This window comes from Artibeus jamaicensis, unplaced genomic scaffold, assembly GCF_021234435.1.
Source record: "Artibeus jamaicensis isolate MK-2021 breed Jamaican fruit bat unplaced genomic scaffold, CSHL_Jam_final scaffold_666, whole genome shotgun sequence".
NCBI lineage: Eukaryota > Metazoa > Chordata > Mammalia > Chiroptera > Phyllostomidae > Artibeus > Artibeus jamaicensis.
In genome coordinates, this window is record NW_026522053.1 from 978,189 (window position 1) to 998,028 (window position 19,840).

General features: G+C 39.9%; 1 protein-coding gene across 3 annotated transcripts in view; it reads left to right on the forward strand.

Moving 5' to 3' along the window:
- VPS35L (VPS35 endosomal protein sorting factor like) overlaps window positions 1–19,840 on the forward strand; it is a 177,054-nt gene that overhangs the window by 141,751 nt on the left and 15,463 nt on the right. For all 3 annotated transcript variants that reach the window (XM_037163428.2, XM_037163430.2, XM_053659497.1), the window contains exon 27: window positions 13,674–13,813. In XM_037163428.2, the coding sequence (XP_037019323.2) occupies window positions 13,674–13,813 (140 nt within the window). The remainder of the gene's footprint in view (window positions 1–13,673; window positions 13,814–19,840) is intronic.

Genomic DNA, 19,840 nt, shown 5'->3' on the forward strand with positions numbered 1-19,840 from the left:
AAAAGCAAAACAAAGGCTTTTCCCCCATCCCCCACCCTGGGATTTGCTTATCCTAAGAAATACTCAAGGAGAGTTGTGAGTAGCTGTGTCCTGTTGTGCTGCCCTGGATGATTCAGAGATAAAAGAGAGAAGGCATCCAAGTGTCTTCTGTGGGCACACCACTGAAACAGGGAGCTCGTTTGTGGACTTTTCACATTAAGTGTTGATACTCAGGAATTTAAAGGGCATTCTGCAAAACCAGGTGACAAAATCAAGGTTAGATTAAGCTGTCATTGATAACAGACATTAATGAATAAGGTATTCAATTGTCCCTAGGCATTCATATTTCTTTAAAGCAAACTTTTTCTGTATATTATCAAAATAGTGGCTCTAAAATGCTCAAGCTTAACTGCTACAGTAAAAAGTTCTGTTACAAAAACACAGTTTAATAATACATAGTATTGGATCACTATGGATAACTTGCCTGTGGATAATAACTTGGCCATTTGGACAGTGAGGCTTTACCCAAAGAAACCCCTATCACTTGGTGATAGCATATTTTCATTGAAGACTTCCTCAATCAATTCAGGCTGCTATAACAAAAACACTATAGACTGGGTGGTTTAACCAACAGACATTTGTTGCTCACAGTTCTGGAGGTTAGAAGTCCAAGATCAAGCTATTGGCAGATTTGGTGTCTGCTGAGGACTTCCCAGTTCATAGACAGCTGTGTCCTCACATGAGAAAGGGTCTCTAGGTCCCTTTTAAAAAATATATTTGTATTGGTTATGGTATTACAGTTGTTCCATTTTCCCCCTTTATTCACCTCCACTCTGCACACCCCCTCCCACCTGCATTCCCCCCCTTTAGTTCATGTCCATGGGTCAAATGTATAAGTTCTTTGGCTTCTACATTTCTTATAGTATTCTTAACTTCCCCTTGTGTTTTCTACCTACCATTTATGCTACTTATTCTCTGTACCTTTTCCCCTCTTTCCTCCTCCTCACTCCCTGTCGACAGTCCTCCATGTGATCTCCATTTCTGTGATTCTTTTCCTGTTCTAGTTGTTTGCTCAGTTTGTTTCTTTTGTTTCATGTTTGGATGTTAATAGCTGTGAGTTTGTTGTCATTTTATTGTTCATATTTTTTATCTTCTATTTCTTAGATAAGTGCCTTTAACATTTCCTATAATAAAGGTTGCATGATAATGAACTCCTTTAACTTAACCTTATCTGGGAAGCACTTTATCTGCCCTTCCATTGTAATGATAGCTTTGCTGGATAGAAGAATCTTGGAGGTAGGCCTTGGGTTTCAAGATTTTTGAATACTTCTTTCCATCCCCTTCTTGCCTGAAATGTTTCTTTTGAGAAATCAGCTCATAGTCTTATGGGCACTCCTTTGTAGATAACAGTTTCCTTTTCTCTTGCTGCTTTTTAAGATTCCCTCATTTTAAGACTAGCTAATGTAATTATAATGTGCCTTGGTGTATTCCTTTTTGGGTCCAACTTCTTTGGGAATCTTAGAGCTTCCTGGACTTTCTGGAAGTCTATTTCTTTTGCCAGACTAGGGAAATTCTCCTTCATTGTGTTTTCAAATAAGTTTTCAATTTCTTGGTCCTCTTCTTCTTCTGACACCCCTATGATTCAGATGTTGGAACATTTAAAGATGTCCTGGAGGTTCCTAAGCCTCTCCTCATTTTTTTCCAATTCTTGTTTCTTCATTCTGTTCTGGTTGAATGTTTATTTCCTCATTCTGCTCCAAACCGTTTATTTGAGTCTTCGTTTCCTTCCTGTCACTGTTTTTTCCCTGTTGATTTATTGTTGCCTGGGTCTTTTTTATGCTGTTGAAGTACCCAGTGAGTTCCTGGAGCATCCTGATAACCAGTGTTTTGAAGTATGCATCTGATGATAGGTTGGCTGTCTCTTCGTCAATTAGTTGTATTTTTTCTGGAGCTTTGAACTTGACTTCATTTGGGCCATTTTTGTTTTTGTCTTGGAACAGCTGTTACATAGTAAAGGGCAGAGCCTTAGGAGTTTGCCAGGGCATGGCAGCCCATGTCAGGAGGACTCCTACAGGCACAGTGCCACTTGCTGTGCTCTCTGCAGATTTTCAGTCACTTCCCCAGCTACCCACAATCAAATTGGGCCTTTCCGTTGCTAATTCTTGGTGGGTGGGTTTTTATATGTTCTAAGAACCTGTGGGTCCCTCCAACAAACTCTCTTGTGAGGCTGGGAGTTTCTCCTGCTGCAGCCTCAACCCCCACAGGTGTTTTCAGTAAGAAGCTTTGAGGCTTCATTTCCCTGTATTGGAAACCTGGGTTGTGCAGTCTGTCTTGCTCCCTGCTTGTTGCTCCTGGTTTATCTGTACTCGAATGTGAGATGGCCTGGTCTGCAAGCCACCACCTCACCTGGTGAACCAGCCACTGGCTTGCCCACCCTGGTCCTCTAGCCTCTGCCTTGCCATGAGTCCTCTCCACCTGGCCACCTGTCTCCGCCCCTCCTACCAGTCTAGATGAATGTTTCTTCTTTAACTCCCTGGTTGTTAGACTTCTATACAGTTTGATTTTTGTCAGTTCTGGTTGTTTTTTGTTTTTAAATTTGTTGTTGTCCTTCATTTGGTTGTGCGAGAAGGCACAGTGTGTCTTCCTACACCTCCATCTTGGCCAGAAGTCTCTCTAGGTCCCTTTTATAAAGACAGTGCTACTAATCATGAGGGCTCCCTCATGATCTAATCACCCCCAAAGGCCCCACATCCTAATACCACCTTGAGGATTATTTTAACTTTTTTTTGTTTTGTGTGGGGGGATACAGGGTGTCCAACCTGTGGCCCATAGTCCACATGCAGTCCAGGATGGCTATGAATACGGCCCAACACAAAATTGTAATTTTACTGAAAATCTTTTTGTTGATCATGAGATTTCATTAATGTTTGTGTATTTAATGTGTGACCCAGGGCAACTGTTCTTCTTGCATTGTGGCCCAGAGATGTCAAAATGGCATCTGTGGCCCAGAGACTACTTGGACACCCCTAGTAGTCTATAACAAAGTCTGGTTCAGTAGGCTGTGTCTGAATTTTGTGTTTTATATAGTACCTTGGTACTCGTTGTTAATTTGTTCTGGAACTTGTGATGAACGCTGAAACCAAGGAGTACAGAATGATGTGGCATTTTCTCTTGTGGGCAGTGGAGTGACTCATACAGGTACTAGCAAATGCAGGAGGCCTGAGCAAGTACTGAGTGCTAAAACATTTTTTCCTCATCAAAGTGCAATGAGTACAAGGTTTGACAAGTTCTGAAGTCAATGAGTACCGAGGTATGACTGTATTTTCCATTATATTTCTGTGGTCATTCCAAACATAAATTTACCCAGAGATGGAAAATGTTGAAGGCTAATAAAGGTGGTTAGCAATGGAGCTGATAGAATTTGAGAGAAGTAAATAATTCTTGAAGCCAGAACTGCTTTCTCTTTAAGGGATGAGGAGAGTCCTTCAATGTTTTGTATTATTTGGTTTTAAGAAATTAAGATATTTCCCTTCATATAATTCTTGGCTTGGGAGCTGTCTATTTGAGTTGCCAGGAGGGGCATTTGATAGCTGAAGGTCTGTCTAGGAGTGGAGTGAATTACTTTGGGGGTCTCGTTTAGCCCTAGGAGTTTATGACTGACAAGTAGTAAAGATTTCCATTAGTACTGACCTGATGCCAAAACAAAACACTGTTTATGAAGGCAGTCTGAGTTATTACTTCTTGACTGTCTTGTGATTCATGTACTGAGTCATATTCCATATCAACAATGCCAAGGATATGGGAAGATGAAATTATTTTCATAGGCTGCAGTTAACTCTGAGTTTATTATGTATGGAGGATCCTATATCCTATTGAAAAATAGTTATTTTACATTTTAATGATTTTTATTATAAAAAGAGTGCACTCATTTGAAAAATTCCAATAATATAATAATATAGAACTTCAAAAAAACCCAAATAAAAGTAATCTGCACTGTCTCTTCCTCTCCAAAAATCTCCATTGTTCAGAGTTACATATTTTTCTTGATTTTTTCTTCTATTAAAAAGTATTCATTCATTGTCATAATGCTCTGTGCGTCTCTCTTTTGCCTTCCTTCCCTCTCTATCTGTATCCTTGCATATACACACAGTTTTCTCCCTCCTGCCCCACACCGAAATGAGCTTGTATCTTCTACAATGTTTTTCAGTTTGGTTTTTTCACTGAGCAGTAAATCTGGTACCCCCCCCTCACCCCATTCATTCATGTCCATCCTTACAGATCCATCTCACTCTTTGTATAGGCTGTTCAGTGTTCTCTTTCTTTCTTTTATCTTGTTAGCAAGTGTTGTAAATTATTTCCCCAATACCTGACATTTCCATCCCCCCCCAAATTCCTTATTGAAAACTATTTGCCCCCTTTTTGGTTTTTTGCTCTTACAGACAATGAGAATCCTTCATCTCAATTCAGGGCACTTTTGAAGCTTTCCAACAGTTGGCTAGCTTACTGTTTCTTTAGTCTCTTAGAGCATGGAACCCTTTGTTCAGATTGGGGCACTTCAGTGGGATGAAGTCAGCAGTGGGGCACTTCAGGGGGGTGAATTGTGGAAGCCTGTGTCTTCTACAATATTTTTCTGTGGGGGCAACTTTGCCTGCAGAGACCCCTGGTCCACCATGGATGGAAGTGAAACTATCAAGACATCATCTTCTTTGGGAGGAGAGGTGGTCAGTCTCTCAGAAGAGAAAGACCAAGAGCCCCTTCCTCAACAGCTTTTATTGGGTTATAATACACAGGAATACAGGTAAAGCTCATCAATCAATGTCAGGTGGTAAGGATCAAACAGCAGATTACATTTCAAAGAAATCTGAGGGCTTAGTCTGAGTCAGTGTCTGTCAGGTAAGGGGGTTGCAAAAACTTTAGAAGACATACTCATTTCCTGCTAGGACCCTTATCATATGAATGAAAGCACTCTTAGGAAAGCAGGCTTCACAGGACTTTAGGAAACTCTTTCTGATGCCTGATCACCCTGGATCCCGCTCTAGCCAGCAAGGGGCTGCATCGCCTTCCCAGTCATAGGTTTTTAGGCTTAAGTGGATTAGAGCCAGGAAGTGCTTCTCCCAGACGGAAATGGGGACTTGGGCTATGTCAGAATAGCAGGGGTAAGGGTGTGAGGGTCCATCACTCCCTCTTTGCTGCACCACCCTGAGTCCTTCCTTAATGGCCTCCCAAGTGATCGTGTCTGGCTTAGGTTGCCCCTCCTCTGAGGGGTCTTACCAGTCAAGTGGTAGGGGCAGGGGATGAAGCAGAAGCAGCACTGCTGCCAGAGACAAGCTTTGTCTCCTTGTGGCTCGCATTTTGGAGGTTGCTCACTCAGCCTTAGCCATGGGGGACAGTTACAACTCCCGAAACCAGGCAGAGTGGTTCCCGACATTTTTCAGTTTGCTTTTTTTTACTTATCAGTAAATCTGGGACTTCCTCCCCACTCTGCTCCCATTCATTCATGTCCATCATATCCAGGAGTTGGAAAAGGCCTGTGAGCACAGGGTGAAACCTTTTAAGAAGAATTCTTTTGAGAAGAATCCATGCCAGTGGAGGTGCCTAGAGACCTTTGAACCCTAAGTATGGCTTATTTCATGGAGAGGCTGATCAGAGAGGAATCTTCCTGGCATCATTGGCTGTGGGGTGCAAAGCAGAACCGCAGGCCCCAAAAGGTGTATGCTACCCTCAGTTTAGTGCCTTACCTTACACAAACAGGGAAGATAGCCATTCTTTAGAACAGCAGGAATGTGTGAATCTACCGCAGTATACAGACCTTACCCACACCCATCCCCAGTTGCCCTTATCTGGTAAAGAAGACGGGGGAGTCTTCTCAAATTCCCTCAGACCATCTACCTATCTACCCTCCTGTCTCACTTTCTGCATTTCTGTGATTAAATATTTCACAGCAAACTTGTATTGTTTTTTGTATGCCAAAGAAATTTATTTTTAGAAATTTAAATTAAAATTCTAAAACAGTAACCTAGCATTGAATGGAAGATCCTGGCTCCCCTCACCTTCAGCCACCACTCATTCCTATATCACACCAATAGTTTGGCATTATCTTGCCTCATGCTTCATGTAGCTACATAAGCATATGTACTATTTTTCTTGCAAAGATAGGATCATGCTCTATACAGCTGTACAAATATTCATATGATATCTATCACAGACATCTTTATACAATAAAACATATAGATTTATAGTCATGTGTCACTTAACCATGTGGATACATCCTGAGAAAGGCATTGTTAGGTGGTTTTGTCATTGTACAAATATCATAGAGTGTGAGTGCACTTACAATTGACTATGTAGTACAGCCTGGTACTCGTGGTCTGCAAGTCTGTGCAGCATGTTACTTATAGTTGTAATATGTTGCACTACCATGTTACAATGGCTGGAATGTCACTAGGAGAGAGGAATTTTTCAGCTCCCTTATAATCTTATAGGAGCACCATCACATATATGGTTCATGATTGACTGAAACATCATTATGGGTACATGACTGTACTTTGTCCTTTTTATTAGTTACATCATTTCTACTATGTCAGTGCAAAAGTTTCTTTAGTTCCTTATTGTTGGATTGTTTTCAGTTTTTCTCTATCTAAGCTTACAGTTAATGTAAAGATGCCTTCATCCAAAGGACACCATTGTCTCAGTTATTTCTGGTAACCAGGCAGCATGGGTCATTCAGGTACAGTGTATCCAGTAGTTTGAATTGAGTCCTTTTTTTTACAGCTTTTAGGCACATCCCACCTTCCCCCAGGGTTTTCTAGTGACATACATTTTAGTGGCCCTTCAGTAATTTTAGTAGCTTTATGTTTGGGGTATATTTGATTTATCATGTCCTTGCAGAGGTTTTTGGAATACCATGTTCTTTTGGTGTTCTGCAGACCCTTTGAAACTCTGTAGCCTGGAAAACAGGAGAGCATGAGATCTAAGATGGGAAATGATAAAAGTTCTGTGATAACTATCTAACCAGTGTCACTGGCTCCTTCTCACTGTGTAGGTGAAATGATGAGGTAGCCTGCCCTGTTGCTGACCACTTCTGTTTGCTTCTGGCTGAATGTTTCCAGGTTAAATCTTTCAGAGTACATCACTGACTATTGGAAAGTCACGTTTAGCATTTATCCGAAGGATTTAGAACAATTATTTTTAAACCTGTGAATTATAAAATTCACTAGAGAAGGTTGTTTTAAAAAGAAATAGACTAAATAGTTAAGATGTTAAATTTCACATATTTTACCATAAATATTTGAAAGAAAAAGCAAATGGATCAGATTTCCACTTTGTAGCTATAAAAAAGAAAAATGTACTTTATGTACAGAAATGGAATAATCACCAAGATATATTAAGTAGGGGAGAGGGAAGTGGCAAAATTGTGTCTATTAGTTAACTCTATAAAAAGAAAGAAGGAAAGGTAAAGAGAAAATGTGTTTGCTTCTGTAGTCTTAGCATACCCAAGCTACAGGTAGTATTCTTTGTCTCTGGGAAGGGGAACTGGATGGTGGGGGCAGGAGTGAGAATACATGTTACTTTAATTTTTAAGTTATGTTTCTAAGTCTCTATCTTGGATGGTCTGACTCAATACATTTAAGATGGGTTCTGGGACTATATATCCAGATACACACACACACACACACACACACACACACACACACACACACACAAGATCTGTCAGGAAAAAGTCTAGCCATTGTTAACATAATGAGAACAATTTCCACTATGTAGATATAACCTAGCAGCCAAGGAGAGTAGACCAGAATGCACACGCATGAACAATAATGACTTTACTGTACTCGTCAGAGGGGGTGGTAGATACCGTTGAGTCAGCAGTGTACTGTGTGGCTGTTGCATTTTAAATGACTGAGCAAGTAGAGCAAAGAATCTGCATCAAATTTTGCATTAAGCTTGAACATACCTCCCTGGAAACTATTCAAATGATTCAGAAGGCTGCAGCTATGGGCAATGGGTGATTGGCAGCTTTATCACAACATGCCCACTCATGCATCACATCTCATGCAGTTTTTTGGTGATTTGGAAACATCAAGTCACCCAGGTTACTCAGCCCTGTTACAGCCCAGATTTGGTGACCTTTGACTTCTGACCTTTCCTTTGAATTGCAAGATTACCTTTGAAATGCAAGAGATTTCAGATCATCAGTGAGATTCAGGAAAATGCCATGGGGCAGCTGATAGCAATTGGGAGAACTGCATGAGGTCCCAAGGTACCTACTTCAAAGAGGATTGAGGCTTCATTTTCCTATGTGCAGTATTTCTTATATCTTGTATTCTCTTTAATAAAGGTCTCTATTTTTCATTACATGGCTGGATATTTTCTGGACAGGCCATAATGTGTGCGTGTGTGTATAAAAATTATAAAATAGCTTGATTAAGATATGATTAGTATCTTTTGAAGATTGCAGCCAGTGACTTTTATTATATTCAGAATTGCGTGGGAATCAACACTAACTCCAGAACATTTTTACCACTTCAAAAGGAAACTCTTTTAGAAGATATTAAACCTCATACCTTCTAATAGGCAAGTCTTCTGATGATAGAAATAAAACTATTCTTGAGAACATTGCCTGTCTCAGTTAACCCCTAGTCTCCTTTTGTTTCTGTGGATTTGCCTATTCTAGATAATTCTTATAAGTGGAATCTTACAGTATAGGTCTTTATGCCCGACTCTTTTCATTGAGCATAATGACTACAGGTTCATTCATATTGTAGAATGAATAGATCATGTGGAATTGGGGGAAGTGCTAGACTGTTGTGCAAAGTAGTCATACCATGTTTTACTTCTAACAGCAATGTTTGGGGGCCTGGGAACTTATTTTTTAGTAAGTATCCTGGTGATTCTTATGATAAAGCAATTTTGGAAAACACTATTTCTGGGGGAACATGGAACCTCTTGTTATGATGGCTGTGTTTATTCTCACCCATTACCCAGCAGTGCTGCAGGGCACCATGGTTACTATAGGGAACACAGCACCAGAATGCTGCTCTGCAGAGTGTTTACCTCCCCAAGAAGAAGGAGCTCAGACAGAACAAACTCTAGTGTGGGGCCAGCCAAACCTGAGTGTTGTTGTTTTTTGTTTTGTTTTGTTTTGATTTAAATTTTTAAAAATAGGGTATGATAAAGAAACCTGGTTGTCCTGTGAAACCTCAGAAGATTCAGATGAAGGAAGGAATAGCATAGGGAAGCTGTACATATGAATGCTTTTCTTTTCCCAGTGGAACAAGGGTAAAAATCTTCATGGTTTAGAACCTTATTTCTCCTCTTCGTGTAGTTTTTTTTTTTTTATTTATTTTTTTAAATTTAATTTTTAAGTTATACTTGACATTCAGTATTATGTTACTTTCAGGTGTACAGCATAGTGATTAGACATTATATAACTTATGAAGTGATTCCCCCTATAAGTCTAGTACCCATCTGGCATCAATGTTGACTTTACTTTTCTATGCTGTATTTTGCATTATGACTGTTTTGTAACTGCCCGTTTGTATCTCTAAACCCCTTTACTTTTTTCACCCAGATTCCTAATCCCCTGTTGCCTCTGGCAGCATTCAGTCTGATCTCTGTATCCATGAGTTTGTTTCTGTTTTGTTTATTTTGTTTTTTAGATTCCGCATATAAGTGAAATTATATGGTATTTGTCTTTCTCTGTCTGACTTATTTCACTTCCCATTACCCTTATCCATGTTGTTGGAGCTGGTAGGATTTCTTTTTTTTTCAACAGCCAAATAATATTCCATTGTATATGTGTACCACAACTTCTTTATCCATTTGTTGATCGATGGACATTTAGGTTGCTTCCATATCTTGACTATTATAAATGAAATATTCTTTTTTGTCTCTTATTATAGCCTTTATTTTAAAGTCTATTTTGTCTGTTTTAAGTATTGCAAGCCTTGTTCTTTCTCTTTCCATTTGCCTGAAATATCTTTTTTCATCTATTTACTTTCAGGCTGTATGTGTCTTTTGATCTAAAGTAAGTCTCTTGTACACAGCATATGTAAGGGTCTTGTTTTGTTAACCATTCAGCCCGCCTTATGTCTTTTGAGTGGCACATTTAATACATTTACATTTAAAGTAAGTATTGATAGTTGTGTAGTTATTGCCATTTAATTATTCATATTTTTCCTTCTTAAATAAGACCCTCTAACATTTCTTGTAATTCTGATTTGGTGGTGATGACCTTCTTTACCTTTTTGTCTGGAATCTGTAGGTCTTTTATCAAAAAAAAATAAAACATGTAACTCGTTTTATCTTAAATTGTCTCGTGTGGCTTTTAATAGCCATAAAAGAAGTGTTATATGATATTGACATAATTATTCTGAACTCTAAACTAGAGGAAAAAGTGTTTTGATTTATAGTATGATTTGAGTTCTAATTACTGAAATGAAATTGAGAAGTCTCCCAGATAAGATTGTAAACATGGAGCAAGTCTTCTGATGATAGAAATAAAAATAAGCTTTGGAACATTGCCTGTCTCAGCCCCCAGATAACTGATTATTTTCACTCTCTTCTTTGGAATGGGACCTGAATAGGGCAGTTGAAGAGCAAGGTACCCCACACAAAGCTGCTCCTTCTTCAGTATGGCATAATAATAGGTACCGTCTCTGCCATTTAGTAGCAAACACAAAAACAGAGTAAATAAATGGTCTTTTAAGTTGTTCCAAGCATAATTTTATTTTCTACTGAGAAAAGTTCTTTACCTTGTTGTATTAGAAACTTAATGTTTTCACTAGAAAGCAATGCCTATAGAGCCATGAGACAGCAGGCTTTTCTGGAAGAAGGAAGACAGCGAGACCTGGTGGAGTCCAGGCCTGCCTATGTGGTAAGAGGGTGATGTTGAGTAGTTTCTTTTTATTGTTTGTGTTTTGGTTAAGTATACATAAAGTAAAATTTGCCATTGTAACCATTTTTAAGTATAATTCAGTGGCTCTAAGTACATTTACAATACTGTGCAGCCATCACCACTATCCATTTCCAAAACCTTTTCATCATCCCAAACAGAAACTTTATCCATTAAACACTAACTCTCTATTCCCTTCTTTTTATTCTGCTTTCTGTCTGTGAGTTTGACTGATCTAAGTACCTCATAAAAGTGGAATCATACAGTATTTGTCCTTTTTTCTGACCTATGTCACTTAGCATAATGTTTTCAAGGTTCATCCATGTTGTATGCAGCATGTATTAATTTCATTCTTTTTTAGCACTGAAATATTCCATTGTATGGATATACCACATTTTGTTTATCCATGCTTCTGTTGATGGACATTTCAGTTGATTCCACCTTTTGGCAATTGTGAATTATGCTGCTATGAACCTTCATGTCCAAGTACCCGTTTGAGACCCTGCTTTCAATACATTTGGGTATATACCAAGAAGTGGAATTGGTGGGGTCATGTGGTAATTATATGTTTAACTTTTTGAGGAACCACCAAACTATTTTCCAAGGCAGTTGCACCTTTTTAGATTACCACCATCAGTGTACAAGGGTTCCAGTTTCTCTCCGTTTTTGTCAACACTTTTTATTTACTGGGTTTTTTTTTCTCATAGTGGCTAACCCTAATGGGTTTGATGTCTTCTTGTGGTTTTGCTTTGCATTTCTCTAATGATTAATGATGTTGAGCATCTTTTCACATGCTTCTTGACCACATGTTATTTTCTTTGAAGAAAGTCTTTTCAGGTCCTTTACCCATTTTCAAAAATCAGGTTACTTGTTTTATTGTTGAAATTCTTGATATAATCTGGATATAAACTCCTTTCCAGATCTATGATTTCCAGACTTGTGTTTCTTTTTAAAAACACAACTCTGATTATGTTGCTTGGTGCTAGTGATGGCCTTTAAATTCTGCTCACCATAATCTTTTTTCTTCCTCGGGTGACTTTAACTGGCCCCTCACCTTTTGAGCTCATTTCCTCACTGCAGATCGAAATAACTGTACCTTCCCCTAGGATTGCCTATGGATCTCCTGAGTGGTGCCGTTTACTATTCTCTAGGCCAAGATAGAAGACTCTATAACTTCTGACTCTTTTTGGGAGGTGTATCTACCAGAGCCTATGTCAAGTATCTTTTTTCAGAGCTGCTATGTTTAATATTGTCCCAACAAGATTGGGATCAGCTGCTTCATGTCCCCCCAGGCCAAAGCACACACAGGTGCCCAGTAGATAGGAGTAGGTTAGCGTGAATACTTTATTCTCATCATCACACTTATGTTGTCATATCTTGTCCCCACTTTCTCTTCTGTGCCCACAGTGTCCAGGAGAGCACTGCTTCACAGTTGGTGCTTAATAAATTTGTTTAGGTGTATGTGGTAAAGCTGTTACTGTGAGGTTCCAGAGGCAGGCTGCGAAGGAAGCTCGCAGAGCCAAGGTAACTTCGTGTGGAAAGCTATGAGAGTAATATCTTTCCATAATGTGTTTTGTTTACTTTGAAGAAGGAAGAGATGATAAACCTGCTCTTCAGATGCAGACACTTGCTCTTCTCATTAAATGTAGGCCTTTATGACAGAGGGTAGGCATTGTTGCCCTTTCCCCTTTGCTGGGGTGGATGGGCACTGGCTTTCATTCAAGAAACTGTCTGCCAGTACTGTGTTCTCTTGATTTTGCTGGGAGTTGTTTCTGACTGGAAGTGTATTTGGAGCATACAAACATTTGATCTTGTCAGGCAGTTGAAAATCTCATTTGTCAGGTCAGTCAGTGTTTTATCCATTTTGACCTTGAGACTTTTCATCATGGTTAATACTTTGGGAATTCTAGAAAGAACTCTCCATCTGCATCTTACCCCCTACTTCCTATCTTTTAGTCTCCCCTCATCCCTTTCTCCCTGTCTCTAATCTCCTATTGCTCCCTCATTCCTTTCTTTTCCTCTTTTCATCTTTCCTTCTTTCCCCTCTCTTTCTTTGACCCTTTCAAGTCTTTGTTTTACAGACTACTTCATATTTTTAAAAATATCTTCATTTCTTGGATGATCCTCTGAAACTAGTATCACCTAGTCAGAAGTCTCTAAAGATGTATATATGCATGCGCACACATGTGCATTTCTTCACATTGTGATTTTTACTTCTTCAATGAATATGGTGTGCATGAGAGTAGATGCAGATAGACCAGAGTTTGAGCCTGGCTCTACCACCAGTGCTGGAACCTCCTGCACACACATACATTCACTGTTGTGGAACCAATCACTTTCCTTTCTGTACCTTATTTCCTACCTATGAAATGGGCTGGCCCTGTGACCACACTTTTCCCATATGGTCAATGGGAGGGTTCAGTGAACCAGTTCATGCCGAGCACTCAGCCCAGGTAACTATGATTTCTAGGCTTTCTGTAAAAATTTGCCACTTGCTTTTTTTGCTTAATGATCTAAAGTCAATTTGACTGAGGTTCTTTGACTAAATTGCTTAAAGAAGGAAGAAGAAAAGAAGGGAGAGATAGGAAACTGAAGCAGTGCCTTATCACTCTGGAATGTTTCACCAAGCTAGTCATGGTTTGCAGAAATTCTTTCCTAGGACCTGTCTACTCTGCTGGACCCTCAGTGTTGTCTGACTTCCATGTAACTCTAAGGACTGGCCTCCAGGCCATGTGAAGAAGAAAGAAGACCCTGCATTTTTCTAGAGTTTTTATTTATGGACTTTTCTTCTGTTTTGCAGCTGATGCCTTTTTCAAAGCTGCTATAAGCCTCATTCCAGAAGTCCCAAAGATGATTAATATCGATGGAAAGATGCGACTATCAGAATCATTCCTTCTGGAGTTCCTCTGCAATTTCTTTTCTACTTTATTAATAGTTCCGGTACGTCTCCTCAGAAGAGCTAAAGGTGATATCTTTCTTTGACCTGCTTTATAGGTGTCCTTAGCCCCAAAACGGCAGGGATGTTCTGTTTGTGTGTTGGGTTTGTAGTCAGATATTTGAATTTCTCAATGTATTTTCCACTCATTCTGTCCTGAATGTGTTAGTTGAGACTCTCTATATGGTCAAGATAGTGTCATTTAGTGATTTTGGGGGAAGGGAACAAGATGACTAGGATGGACTCCCAGGTCTCCCTCCTCCCCACTCTCCAGTCTCTGGTAATTATGCAGTATTACTGCACTGCAGTTTTTCATCTATAAAATAGTAATAATATCTGTATCTAAGCATTGTTGAATATTAAATGAGTGAATATGCATACATAGTTAGAAAAGTGACGACACAGAGTAAGCACTGAAAAGGGTGATGGTGATATTCTTTTGATGGAAAGTGCTAGAAACCAAACCACAATAGTAGAGATTAAAAGCGACATTTTTGGAAGGATTCTGAGGTTTCATTTGGAAGATACGAGATGAGCAGCCAAGGTTGGGCTGGAAGGAATCAGGGCCACCCCCAGGATAAGCACAAAGGACCCTCACTCTAGCAGGGGCTCCTAACTGAGAGTACAGCTATTGCCTGGATAATTAACAGGATGGCACATAAATTTAGATGAGAAAAAAAACACACCTGTATTTTTACAAACCTCAGTGAAGTGTAGCCTTTGCTCCATTATGAATTGCAGGCAATGAAGAAGTATTTATCACAGTAGCTGGTTTGTCACCAATAAAAATCACTAGTATGTTCATATCACAATCCAGGAGTGAAAGATATTTCAGAAGATTGTTCATGTGCTTCCTTCCCTAAAAAACACAAAAGTTACTAGTCCCATTATTAGGTTTGTTATTTAAATGTATTCACCAAGAAGTCATAGATTATAATATAACAAATAATTGAAAAAATATTTTAATAACTATATTTTAGTATAATTGGCTTCCTTTGTAGTCTTATGTATTTTATTTTATGCAAAGTATTCTGGGGAGCCCATCAGCCTCACCAGGCTGTAACAGGGTCCAGGCACAAACAAGTTGACTCTTGGTGGAGCCATATGTGTGTAGGCATCAGGGATATTTGTTAAAATGCAGATTCTTGGAGCCCTGTCCAGAGGTTGTTATTCTCAACCATCATTTTTGAAAGGCCCCTCATCAATCAGTTCAAGATAGGTGGTCCTAGAGTCACCTTTGAGAAACACCCCTTTAGACTTGGACCCTGAAAGTAACATCTCCCATGGGGACAAAGTTCCTTTTGGGGTGATGAAAATGTTCTAAAATAGGTTGTGGTGATGATTGTACAGTTCCGTGAATGTACTAGCAACCATTGAATTGTGCATTTTAAATGGGCAAATTATTGGGTGTGTGAAATATATCTCAGTGAAACTGAGGAGACTAAAGTGACTCAGGTCCCACAACTCTCCCAACTCAGATCTCAAGATTTCCAGACAAAAGCTCTGTCTGGTGTGACTTAGTGGATTGAGCACCAGCCTGTGAACCAAAGGGTCACTGATTTGATTCCTAATCAGGACACATACCTGGGTTGCAGGTCAGGTCACCATTAGGGGGCATTTGAAAGGCAACTGCACATTGATGTTTCTTTTCCCCTCTTTCTCACTCCCTTTTCCTTTCTAAAAATAAATAAATAAAATCTTAAAAAAAAAAAAAAAAGAAAGAAAGAAAGGAGAAAATATCTCTTAAAAAAAAGAAAAGATTTCCACACAAAGGATGAGAGGCTGGGCTCGACTCTTGACTTCATGTTTTCAAATCTCCTTCTCAGTACTTTATAATCAATTTCTCTCTTTTTTGGGTAGTTTAGTTATTTTATAAGTGAGGGGACAAAAGAAATCAGGGTTTCTTAGAAGAAAGTTGATCAGTGTCATTGTTTATTGACTGATTTTTTGGGGGAAGCATTTTCTTCTTCCCCATATGAGGGATTTTTTGTATTAAAAATCCTCAGAGCCCTGTTGAAAATCCTTGTGCTTGAACTCAGAAACTTTTGTAACTTCTCAGAGCTTCCATTTTCATCTTTCTAAAATGTCATCCAAATGCCCACCTGGCAGAACTGCAGTGATAGACATAAAAGGCACATTGTGCATCACCTCTGTCAAAGTCACAACCTGTTGTCCAGTAGGTGAAATCCAGCCTGTAGACAGGCTTGCTGGGTACATAACCATGGAAAAAACATTTGGAATGATTATCCACATTTAAAAATTGGTAGATCATAAAAAAGCCCAGATTTTTGGTTCCTCTTGAAAAATCAGGTTCTGCCATGTCGGGCCCATATTCCCTGACCTGGCCAATTGGCTACAGCTGGGAAGCAGTTACCTTGTTCTGGAGGTGAGGGGCTTGTGTACTTTCTCCACTTCTCCTGGGCACCTCCAGGCTCACTAAACTGATTTCTATTGCCTGCCTGGTCCTTAGGCGTTCATGGGAATGTCCCTGGTTTCAACAGATTTTCTGGTTCCTTGGTATCAGCACTTGTGCTTTTGCTGGGGTTTATGAAAGATAATGAGGAGAAGAAGTATAGCTGTAGTTCGTGACTTCTTACTACAGTTGATCCCTGAACAACAGGTTTTGAACTTCCAGGATACACTTATACATGAATATTTTTCAGTAGATATGGAGTTGGCCCTCTGTATGCCCAGGTTTTTCATCCACAGATTCAGCCAATTGTGGATTGAAAACTACTTTTGATCCTTTTTTGGAAATCCATGAATGCAGAAGGGTGACCTTATGCATTGTTTGTTATGTGAGGGACTTGAGCATCCATGGATTTTTGTATCCTTGGGTTTCTGAAACCAGAACCTGGTGCATAGTAAAGGGCTATTTTGGGGGAATCAAGAGTTATATGCAGATTTTCTACTGTGCTTCACAAAAAATCCTTTGTTAATGTTTAGTTCTAGGAGTCCTCCCCCAAGACCTATAAGGTGAGAGTTATTGAATCTTTTACACTTAATGGAACCTAGAGCTGGAGAGGCCACGTAGCTTGCCCAAGATCATATAGCTAGTAAGCAGCAGAGCTAGGATTTGAACCTAGGTTTGCGCTATTCCAGAGGCTGTCCTGCAGGATCGGAAATGTCTGTAGTGTGTTTTATTTACTAAGGGTTGTTGACCCTTAGCAGATCCCTCCTGTAGGATACAACATTCATAACTGCTGGTAGGCTGTGCAGGTGCTGGAGATGTTCAGCCTGAATAGTCAGGGCTGAGTGCTGAGTGAGCTCAGAAGCCACAGTTGGAACACATGTGAGCCACATCTGCTGTGAGTCTGTTTAGCCTGAAAATAACCGCTATATCTCCCTTTTATCTGGTTCCAATTGTTACCTTTCAACTCACAGCTTTTAATTTTTATTTTTAATTTTAAGAAAAGTTATTGTCACCTTGCCTGGGTAGCTCAGCTGGTTGGAGTGTCATCCTGTACACAAAATACTTGCAGGTTTGATCCCTGGCCAGGCTGTTCAATGTTGTTTATCTCTCTGTGTCCCTCTCTCCCTTCCTTTCTCTCTAAAATTAGTAAAACATATCCTCAGGTGAGGATTAAAAACATTTTATTGTTGTTTATTGTTGACTCTTGGGGAGCAGACCCCAGCAGACCCTGGCATACCTTGGAAGACTTGGCTTCCCCCAGAGTTACCAGTCAGTAGGCAGCCAAGGCAATTCAAAGCCAGCATGTCTGTGCTCATTGCTGTTTCCACTACCACTCATCTAGGCTCTTCTGGGAAGTCCATCAATTTTAGGGTATAATCTCTTCTCCCATGAAGTGACATTGGATAGAAGTGTTCCTATATATTAGAGATGAAAAGGGATATTACAAATGTTGGGGGCCAGGTCCCACCTGTGCAGCTGGAAGGGAGGTTTGAGTCCCTTCCAGGTGCCTCTTGGGAGCCTCCTCTTAAGCATCGTTTGCTGTGTCAGAGAGCAGCTTTGGCAGAGACACCAGGGGAAATCTTTCCCACTCAGATGGCCAACTGAATCAATGTTTTTTTTTTCTTTTCTTTTCTTTTTTTTTTGAAAAAAAAAAATCTTTGTTTGCCTTGCTTCAGTTGCTGGCACTGAGCCATCAAAGTACATTTTCTTTAAAAAAAAAACCCACACATTACGGCTGCTAAAGAATAGATATCATGTGGAAATTTTTTTCCTCATACAAAAGGTTGGAAATAATTTCTCTTCAGTTACGGGAAAAAGCTCAAGGATATGGCTTAGCTGCAAACCTTTTTACCTCTTTTTTCTCCTTCCTCTACCTTTTTGAGGGTGTGTTGAATGGTCTTCCTCAATAATTATAGCAGTTTGTGTTGAAATTAAGGCACTGAAACATCCAGATTGTTGTCCCTTCCCAAGGCAGATCATTAAATAAAATGTATTTTTGAATGTCCACATAGCAGAGTAAAATAGCCTAGATAGAAACAGCTGTCAGCAAAGAAAAGCAGCAATAAATTGTCAGCTGAGATGGATGCTATAAAGAGAAGGCAGACCATGGAGTGGGCATTTCTGATGCTTATAGTTCAGAACTTCAGACTTTTAAAATCAGATGTCCTCTTTCTTGCCAATATTATAACAACAATTGCTGTAGATGTTAACAGCTTTACAAACCATCTCAGCACACCTCCACTCTCATTCTCACCTACTGGAAGTATTACTGCTGTATACACGTTGGATTTGCTGGTTATTAATTCTCACCAACCTTGGTTATAGTGTTTCTTGTACACCAAGCCTGTGTTCAAAATAGCTGGCTCTCCCCAATTAGCCAGCTCCATAAAGTCAGAGACATGCTAATTCATCTGGCAGAGAGGCAGTATAAATATAGCATTAGTTGTTAGGAATGCCTCCTCTGGAGCCAGACTGCCGCAGCTCAAATCTTGGTTCCCCCAAGTATCATCATTTTGACCTTGAGCTACTTAGACCTCTCTCTGGTCTAAGTTCCCATCTATAAAATGCCAGGGTTGGGGGTGTTATATTATAATACTATCTTTCCGGAACATAGAGAGCTATGATAGGTACCATAAAAATTAGCTACTGTTACTTGTTTTTATAGTCACCTCAGTTCCTGGCACATAGAAGGTACTCAAAAAATGTAATCTATTCAACGTTATTTACCAAGTGCCTGCTCTGTGCCCAATACTATTCCAGAAATCAGGGTTGGGGCACCATTCACATTGTGTTCCCTGGGCAGTCCTAGAAGTGTGTTATTGGCAAACATGACATAAAATCTCTGCCCTTCTGGAAGTTATAGGCTAGGATGAAAGAGAGAGATAAACGAAGAGATATTATTGGGTAGTTCACTGAAAGAATAAACAAGATCACTTCAGATAGTAAGAACTGTTCTGGAAAAGAAGACATGATCTGGGATAAAGAAAGATAAGAGGAGGGGGTCCAGGACCTCCACATGATCAGGGAAAGTCTTCTTGAGGAGTTAACATGTAAGACGAGATCTAGAGGTTCTCCTGGAGTCAGCCTGGCCTTGATGCAGTCTTGAAGATAAAGATTCCAGTAGAGGGGACAGTAGAGCCTGAGACTAGAAAATTATTGGAGTGTAAATTGTCTCCCACAGCATTCTTCCATCTGACCTGTCTGGGAGTCTAATCTGTAGGGCCTGTACCACCTGGGCTTTTTCTGGCTTCTAGCTCCTTCAGCTAGCTGATGGTTCCAGTGGCAGATTGCAGGGCAGGAGGACAATATGAGTTCAGTTGGGATATTTACAGACTGGGCCGTAGTTTAGCAATGGCTTGGTTCCTGCACCCAAGGCTGCAGCTCTTGCAGGCTACCTCCTCCAGCTGCAAGTCTTGCACAGTCTATTAATGTTGCTCTCCACTGTGTGCTTTCAGACCAAGGATGATGATGGCTTCCTGCTATTGCCAGGCCCTGGGTGTCTCCCTTGTTCCCTTCATCCTGCCCACATCTTTATAAATAATTCTTTACTAAATAGTCCTCAGTCTTCATTTAACCTTTGAGTAGGCCTCTGTCCTTGGAGGCCCCTGAGTGGTCCAGC